This window comes from Periplaneta americana, chromosome 2 (genome assembly GCF_040183065.1).
Source record: "Periplaneta americana isolate PAMFEO1 chromosome 2, P.americana_PAMFEO1_priV1, whole genome shotgun sequence".
Taxonomy (NCBI): Eukaryota; Metazoa; Arthropoda; class Insecta; order Blattodea; family Blattidae; genus Periplaneta; species Periplaneta americana.
Genome location: NC_091118.1, coordinates 187861239 through 187870728, shown reverse-complemented (window position 1 = coordinate 187870728; position 9490 = coordinate 187861239). Strand labels below are relative to the sequence as shown.

At 34.4% G+C, this 9490-nt stretch overlaps 1 protein-coding gene across 4 annotated transcripts in view; it reads right to left on the bottom strand.

The window, feature by feature from the left end:
- Positions 1-9490, bottom strand: part of Asap (ArfGAP domain of ASAP) — a 293797-nt gene that overhangs the window by 22209 nt on the left and 262098 nt on the right. Inside the window, exon 15 of one of the 4 annotated variants that reach the window (XM_069819155.1) lies at positions 245-334. The exons of the other annotated variants lie outside the window; for them this stretch is intronic. Within the exon in view, the coding sequence (XP_069675256.1) occupies positions 260-334 (75 nt within the window). The 3' untranslated portion in view covers positions 245-259. Of the gene's footprint in view, positions 1-244; positions 335-9490 lie in introns of those variants that run through there. 4 annotated transcript variants of the gene reach the window in all.

Genomic DNA, 9490 nt, shown 5'->3' with positions numbered 1-9490 from the left:
TAAAATAATTTTAAGCCATCGTAGCATTACAAACAGGTTGTTACTACAACCAAAATCGTGCATAATCGCCTTATTATAGCACGTGTGCCAATAAAAGCAATGACGTATTCACTATGATGTAATACCGGAATGCTTGCTATCTTGCTTACAGCTTGTACACGCGACATAACAAGAAATGAAATGCAGGAGAGAAGGTAACGTATCATTTATTTCCAGTCTTGTATCACTTTTGTACCATCACATAAAACAGTTCTGTGGTTCATGGTACCCGCCCTGGCACCGTAGCCGCTACTGCAGCTGGATGAGGTTGCTGCAGAGGACAGAAAAAATATGGCTGCTCGGTTGTCAGTAGGTGGAAACGTACAGAGAACACACAAAGAAGCACGCAAAACATGGCAACACACACAAAGAGAAAAACACATCCCCATTAGGAACATTTGTAACATAACCTGCAAAGTCATCCATTTTTCTTTATTCAGTGTCAATGCCAGGCGCAACTAATCAATACGAACGTATGAAGACTGTTAGCTATGGATCCCGAATTTATTTCATAATTAATTCCTACAATTTATAATGCTAAGATGCCATAAAGTGTTGTATCCAACTCATGGATAATCTTATTATGACACTCATGTGTCAACATTCACTCATATCATAATCATCAAGATTATCCACTTGTTGCATAAATAACTATTACCTTTTTTTCAGCCCTTGAGATGATTAAACCATAAAATGAAGTGCCGTCATCATCAGCAGAGGCTCTATTGTTACTTAGTGACTGGACTCAAAGTTTCTTCAACATTTTATGACTGTCACCAGTATAGAGTACGAGCATGACAGAAAATTTCGATATAATTCTACAGTAAAAGTTTTGCTACAATGTCTCCAAGATCATGTTGGTAATTCAGTGGCGTATGCAGAATTTTGTCAAGGGAGGGAAGGGGGTCATTATTGAAATTGTTTAGAATTTACATTATCGGTATTTTAAATTTTGTGTATTATTATTATTATTATTATTATTATTATTATTATTATATTATTTTACGGCATATTTATTAATATTATATTCTAACACAGAACTACACGCATTATATTCTTCACTTTAGGAACATTAAATACAGACATTTGAGATGGGCAGGGCATGTAGCATATATGGGTGAATCCAGAAATGCGTATAGTGTGTTAATTGGGAGACCTGAGGAATAAAGACCTTTGGGGAGGCCGAGACGTAGATGGGAGGATAATATTGAAATGAATTTGAGGAAGGTGGGATATGATGGTAGAGACTGGATTAATCTTGCACAGGATAGGGACCGATGGCGAGCTTATGCGAGGGTGGCAATGAACCTCCAGGTTCTCTAAAAGTCACTTGAAAGTAAGTAAATAAGTAACTTCTAATAAAACATATTCATGAATATCCAATAAAATCTTTGAAATGTAATTTTTTTCACAGCCATTCAATTTTTAACAAATTTTATTTCTATTTAATTTTGTATAATGAAAAATGCTTGTGTCATTATTACACTTACACAATAATCATATATATATATATATATATATATATATATATATATTTAGTCAACAGTTATTTGTATACGATAGGTAAGACACTTTACTTAACAGGAAAATCCATGAAAACAAATCAAATACCGTATATTGAAATGTACGTAATTTTTTTAGCCCCTGTGCTAATTTGTCGCTAATACTCAACATATTGTACAGGTAGGGCCATAAGTCACGTTGCCCCTGTAATATTTTAATATAACATCGTATTCAGTTATGTCGTGATAACAATGGTGCACACACAGATCTTCTGGATATAAGGTATGTGTATGTATACAAGTCGTTTATTTTCCAAAAGTTGTCGCCACTGAATGAATGATTGAACTAATTAAAAACAAAACGAATTTCTCCAGGATGTAACAGTAGCTACATTTTGACAATTCAACTGATTCAGGCAGCATGACATACAATACTAGTTTTTATTTCTACTCTGAAACATCAAAATCTCAAAATATTACTGTCAAATGGGCCTCAGTCTAACTAAAAAAGTGTCTGTATAGATTATCTCAACAACTGGTAAAGCATCAATGCAATATAAATATCAGTACCGGTAATTCACTTTTAAAATCCTTTCTGGAAAATCTTGAAGTAATAGGAAAATGATTAATAGTACATTGTTAAAAATGCTGACATAAAAATACAAAACTACACAAATTAGCAGAATAAAATAACGAATATTTGAAATTTCACTTATGATATCAATTACATGCACTAGCACATGTTATACCTTCAATTATTGTCATTAAGACGTTATGACGTAACCTCAAAATCAAACACAAAAGAGAAGGGTGAAGAGTTAAGAAGGCAATACAGTATTCAGAGCCACTTTAAGTAAACTGTGGGCCATGCAGGAGACAGAATAGAAACTTCCTTCATCTCTTACCTTATTAGGAAAGAAAGGCTGTACAACGTCATTATTTATATTTTAATGGATGAGAACAATGGAATGTAACGAAAACGACACAAATGAAAATTATTGAATTGTGTGCCCTTACTGAGGGAAATTTAAACTGATTTAACAAGCAGAAACAGCTATACAAATTTTAGAAATCATTGGAAAATAGTCTCTTTTCTACTTCTATTTCTATACAATAATAATTATTATAAAATTATGAAAATATATTATCAATGGAATGGAACAAGTCTGAGAATATTTAATTGGAGTACACATCATTGTCATTGTCACCATCACAGTCACTGTCATCATTATCATCACTAATCATGTCTGTTTTTTAAGAAACTATTCTCTGTACTGGTAGTTTTTTTTTGACAGGCTACAAAGTGATCAAAGAATATAAAGAAAACGAAAATTAGTGAAATAGCTGTCAGCGAAGGCTTATTTTGAATGAAGTTGTTATTATTTATGAATGTGCTACCTGTTTTTAAAAGATTTTATAGCGAAATGAAAAAAGTTAATTGAAGAATACTTATTGAATTTCTTGAAAAAGTTAAGTTTTGGTCAAATTAATATTCTAATATACAGAGTTTTTTAAAAGTAGCTAACACATAATTGCAATCAAAATTGAATGAGGAGATATTAGACATAAAGCTCACATATGTCGAACCTTGTATTTGGAAAGAAATATTTTTATGAAAACAAACAATTTTACTACTATTGTTGTGCGAGTTATGATGACGTCATCAAGAACATTTTAAATGGCACTATAGTTCTTTTTTTTATTATCATCTGAAAGAGCATATATTTTGAATACAATACTGGTATTTCGCTTGTTTTTTTATACAGAAGCACTATGGTAACAAGTAACTGTTAATATATCTGATTGGGCCCAGGTTCAAATCCTGGTTGAGACAATTACTTGATTGAGGTTTTCCCGGGGCTTTTCCTCAATCCATTAAGAGCAAATGCTGGGTAAATTTCAGCACTGGGCCCTGGATGCATGAAGCTAGCATTATCATTGATTCCAATATTTTTATGAATATAAACAGTAATATATTTTCAAAATTCTAAATATCGAAAAAAGTGGTTTTGTTCTACAATCTAGTGCCTGTATTTTTAATAATAATAATAATAATAATAATAATAATAATAATAATAATAATACACAACATTTAAAGTACCAATAATGTAAATTGTAAACAATTTTAATAATAACCCCTCTTTGACAAAATTCTGTGGATGCTACTGCTGCTGATAGTGTGGCAGTGTCAAGGTTTCATTTTTCAGGTAGGTAGAGCACCTGCTGTAAAAAACAGGATGCATTACCTCTAATAAAAAAACACAGTTGAATTTGAGGTGGACAAGAAATGGCCAGTAAACTGTCTGAAAATCGTTAATTCGGGAAAATTGTTCTTTTACATTGCCTTAAATCTACAAAATGAGAACCCAACTTACTACTACTCTGAAGGAAGCCAAATTAAGAATATTTACTGCCCTTTGCCCGAGCATGCAAACCTTATTTTCAATTGTTAGGATAGTAATGACCAGACTTCGGATTTTAGATTAAATGCCTATTTTTTTTTCTGTAGGGATAAATTAAAACTAGTTAAATATCTTCACATCTTATATAAAATTTGATCGTTTGAAAGTGGTTTTGGTGCCTAAAACTGCCTATTTTGTCCACTGAGACCTATTTTTAAGGTTTTAGAGCCTAAAATTGCCTATTTCTATTTGTTACGTATATATTTCTTAATTTTCGTGTAGCAGTGAAAGAGAAAGCTTTGAATGTCATGGGGTGGGTTTGGTTTAAATATTCTGTAATAGTTTGGTTTTGGAAATGAATAATTTCCTGAAAGGTTTCTGGCTTTGTTGAGCACTTGAGCAGATTGTAGGAATGTGACGAATCGGGAGGATGTAGTTCTTCCTAAAGAAATCAGTATGGCAAATATTGCTAGATTTAAATATGCATCCATTGCTTCGGTATCATTGGGATGAATTTTTTTCACTTATAAAATTATCCTGTCTAAGAAAAAGCAAAGTTTCACTATAGAAAATTAGAGAAAAACGATGTTATGTAATGCAATGCAAATTATGAATACCAGTAATGTGTTAATTGTAAATTCATTCGTAAATTAATTAATTTAATTGTAATATGAGCACTTATGTATTAGCAGCTTTAGAGCAATGAGGCTGATGCATTCATAAAAATTACATACTGGTATTCGTAATTTAAGGCTTAACAAAAATAAAGTTTCTAACCACAATATTTGTTTATTGTTTTTGTCACTGTATACTGTAATGCTTAATACTCTCTAATTAATTGCATTTTTATAGTTACTGTAGTTTGTGTGGATAGAAATTACATTTTAGCTGGATAAAATAGTAGCCTATTTTTAGCTGCTTTAAGGGGAGCAGGTACTGCCTATCTCGACAATGTTAAAATCACAGAATTCAGGTACGCATAGCTCAGAAACTACTTGAGATAGAAAAACACTTTTTACAACACTTATCAATCTTAAAGTCCTCTATTTTTTAAAACAAAATGTATTATTGTATCTTTAAAATTGTGGTCTCAAAAAAATAACATGTGATTAAAATTAAAAAAAAAAAATTAGGTCACAATAAAAAAATTTTTATCAATTATAGGAATTGAATGTACTTAATGAAATTATTCTAATACACAGATAAAGGTTATAAATATAACATGTAACAATTTCAAATCTCTATGTTCAATGGTTTCAGAGCTACGCGTACCTGAACTCTGTGATTTTAACATTGTCGAGATAGGCAGTACCTGCCCCCTCTTAAATTGTATATTTAGGTGCCTAAAAGTTAGTTTTTAAGTGCCTAACAAGCCGAGGTCTAGTAATGACTTAACCACGGAGAACCACACTTTATCATAATGTAAATAAAAATATTCCAAAAGTGAATATACTAATGTATTTCTGCCCTTTGAACGGCATGAACAGAGGGACTTTTTCTGATTACGTATACATAAACATTTTCTCACAGCAACAAAACTGTTATTCTAAGTATAAAACACATTAATCTTAATAAATTACAAAGAACATACCAAAATACACGCGCATGTTTGTACCAAGATTATAGGAAAATAGGTACTAAAAAGAAACATGAAATGAACATTGTGATTGAGATGCTTGTCAACTGTCTAGAAGTTAAAAAGTGCCCTTGGTGTAGAAGGCACTTAATCACAATACGAGCAGTGTACAGTGGAAAGGGTTCTAGACTAGGCACCAACATCTAAACGCACTGTACTACGCATTAATCATTGCTACGAGGGGGATCCAGGAAATAACGACCGTTCGCGCATACCCGCCATGCAGCTGACTCCCCTTCCTTGTTTGAAGGTCAACTGGCTTCCTTAACATGTGTTCTCATAATGTTGTGAGTACTGGTTGCAACAAGTCGCCATTGTGCATTTTGTGTTACTTCAAAATGAACGACGTGATTGATAATCCCGCCGACTGTGAGGTGAGGAGTGTGATTCGATTTTTGAATGCCCGACATTTGAAACCTACAGAAATTTACCGGCAATTGAAAGAAGCGTATGGTGATACTGTAATGAATGAAAGAAATGTGAGAAAATGGTGCGAAATGTCCACGATGAAACTCGACCCGGACGCCCATCACTCATCACAGAAGACCTGAAGACTAAAGTGAATGACAGAATCTTGCAAGACAGGCGCACATCACTCGACGAATTGCATATTGCCTTTCCTGACATTTCTCGTTCTTTGCTTGGTGAAATTGTGTCGCAACATCTTGGCTACCACAAAATCTGTGCACGATGGGTTCCATGGCAACTGAGTGACCAACACAAAACTCAGAGAATGGCCTCAGCATTGACATTCTTGATGCGATATCACACAGATGGAGACGCCTTACTTGTTCAAATTGTGACTGGTGATGAGACCTGGGTGTCTCACAACACCCCAGAGACCAAGCGCCAATCACGTCAGTGGCATCATCCCTCATCACCCAAGAAACCGAGAAAATTCAAACAGACTCTCCCAACACAAAAAGTCATGGCTACTGTGTTTTGGGATCGCAAAGGTGTTCTTTTGCTGGATTTCATGCCAAAAGGCACTACGATCAATGCAAATCGTTATTGTGAGACTTTACGAAAACTAAGGCGAGCCATCCAAAACAAGAGGCGAGGAATGCTTTCGGGAGGAGTTGTGCTTCTTCACGACAATGCCCGCCCGCACACTGCTGCTTCAACTCGAGAATTGCTGGATCAATTCGGTTGGGAAATCTTTGATCATCCGCTCTATAGTCCAGACCTTGCTCCTAGCGATTTTCACCTTTTCACTAAGCTGAAAGACTTTCTGGGTGGTACGTGTTTTGGAAGTGATGAAGACAGTGAACACCTGGCTTAATGAACTGGTGGCAGAGGAGTATAACACGGGAATCCTAAAGCTAGTGAACAGATACGACAAATGTTTAAATGTAGGTGGTGATTATGTAGAGAAGTAAAGGAAGCTTCAGTTATGTAACAGAGTTTGTTTTTTCAAATAAATATATATTTTTTTAATTATTACAACAAAATGGTCGTTATTTCCTGGATCCCCCTCGTATAAACTTTAAGTTAATTTTTTATAGCAGTGATTCCAATGAAGCCCCGATTAAACATATTTTTTCCTGCTATCACAAATCAACAGTTTTGAAATTTTCTCATAACTCCAAAGTTTTCTTCTGAAAAATCTTGAATAGAAAAATTATTTTGTTTTAATTTAATTTCTGCTCAAAGTTCAAAGTAACACAAGAAGTGTTCTTGACCATACCAAGCCACTTGAACATTCCATGCTTAATTCTATTTAATGAAGTTCTACACATAAGAACTAAGTAATATAGTTTCATCCATTATTACAGCCTAAATAATAAAATGCTCTCTCATGATGCAATTCTGCAATCACAACTCGATTGCCACTAAAAATCAAGTCCACTATAATTAAGTAGGGCCTACATGTTAAAAATTTATAACTTGGTGATTAAATTACCGGTATATTTTTCTAGAAACCATTGTTACATTAATGCTGAAATTTCTCGGAATAAGATGTAACAATTCCATTACTGTACTCCAAATAGTTTCTGAAAAAATGTGCATTAAAAACCATTAATTTAACATAGGTTAAGATAGGAGGGTTCGATACCCTTACATTCTACCTCGTATCACTGCACTGACAAATGACCAGATGTCACACTGTATTTCTATGCATAGAGAGATATGAGAAAAATAGATAGGAATTATGCCATACAGTTCAAATCTGGAGTCCTCAGATTACTATCTTTACAGTTTTCTATACGGTACAGAAACAGATGCGAAATCACTATTTCCCAATCAACAGAGATTTCTAATAGGTGGCATATTATTTGCCATTGAGATGCTGGAATGGAGTTCTACAACAAGGGCATTTTCATACTTCTGGGATGGTGATTTCGTGGAGAAGTGAAGAAAGATAAGTTTGTCTCACTGAAAGTATGTTCCTCTGTATCTTATTCTTTCATTGTGATATTAATATTGTCACACCTTTTGGTACGTCTCTTGTAATAATCTCCGTCTGTCTAAACCATACCTGCACAAACAGAGCTCAATGAGCACGCGCGCTCCTTCGGAGCAGGAGAGCTGTGTTTTCCGCTCGCCGAAACGGAGAGAAAGATACGTCAGAATGACATAGACTTGCTATAGGTAGAAGAGAGGGAAACGACCACTCAGCTATCTAGTGGAATGCAGTGTGTAGGCCTATTCTCAGTAACTGTTTCACGTTGCTTACCTACTGCTACAGTACAGTATGGAGGAATCTAAAAGACGGAACATAACATTTAACGATTTACAGCTCGAACTTATTGATCTTCAAAGTGACCTAAGGGCTAAAGATCATTTGAGTAATACTACCAGCCTGGTTGAGTTTTACAAGCCTAACATTAGCAATAGTAACCACGACTACACAGGCTGGCTGTGAAAATTATTGCTATGTTTGGCTCAACAGTTATATTTGTGAGCAATTGTTTTCTATAATAAACTTTAATAAAGGCAGACATCGAACATCTGTAACTGATGTTTCATTACGATCAGTAGGCTACTGTTCCTTTCAGCTGCCAACAGCATAAAACCTCGTTTTCATGTAATGATAAATAAAAATATAACAAAATGATATTGTACATTTAAGTAGCTACAGAATTTCTATTATTTCTGTATTCTTTATTAATTAATAATAGTCCAAGATAGTTTTGCAAACAATGAACGGGAATTAATTTCATAAACACTCGTAATAGTACTTCCTTTTGTGTATATTTTGTACGAGATCACCCCACCCACCCTTACACAGAGTGCAGCTAATATCTGCATTCCGCTCATGAGCTGTGAGCCGGCTCGGAGAGCGCAAACCTTGTGCAGGCCTGGTCTAAACACTGATAAGACATATATTAGCTAAAAAATAAACCATGAGCAATTATTGAAACAAAAGAACCACAACATTCCTAACATTTTCAACTTAACCAACAAATACAATTCCTACAAGAGCACTAACTTAGTGGACAACACACCCAATGCCGGTTACTTCACAACAGACCACTGTGTTAGTATTTGTGCTACAGTAACATGCTCAAACAACAGACTGAGAAGCAGGCAGACACAAACACAACATCCACCAGAGTAACATTCATTACCAAGGTGATGAGGAGGTCACTCTCTTCGGCATAACTTTCTAGCTGTGATCTTTCTTTCTTCTGTAAATATGAGTCATTATGTTAGTTATAGAAGTGCGGCTAGTTGGTTATGTAAGCAATGAATAATGCTTTTCAATTATTCTGTTAATAGCAGTGTGCAGTACTGTAAATCCCAAATGGTCTCGTGGATATACAGAGGGCAGCCATGTCATTGCTAGCTTACAAAAACTTGAAACTAGTGTGTGAAAATGCAAGTAGAATGTGAACTAAGTTATTAATCATTCTCTTAATAAATGTATAACTTTCAAATCGCTTTCAACTTGCAATATGAACAGATCA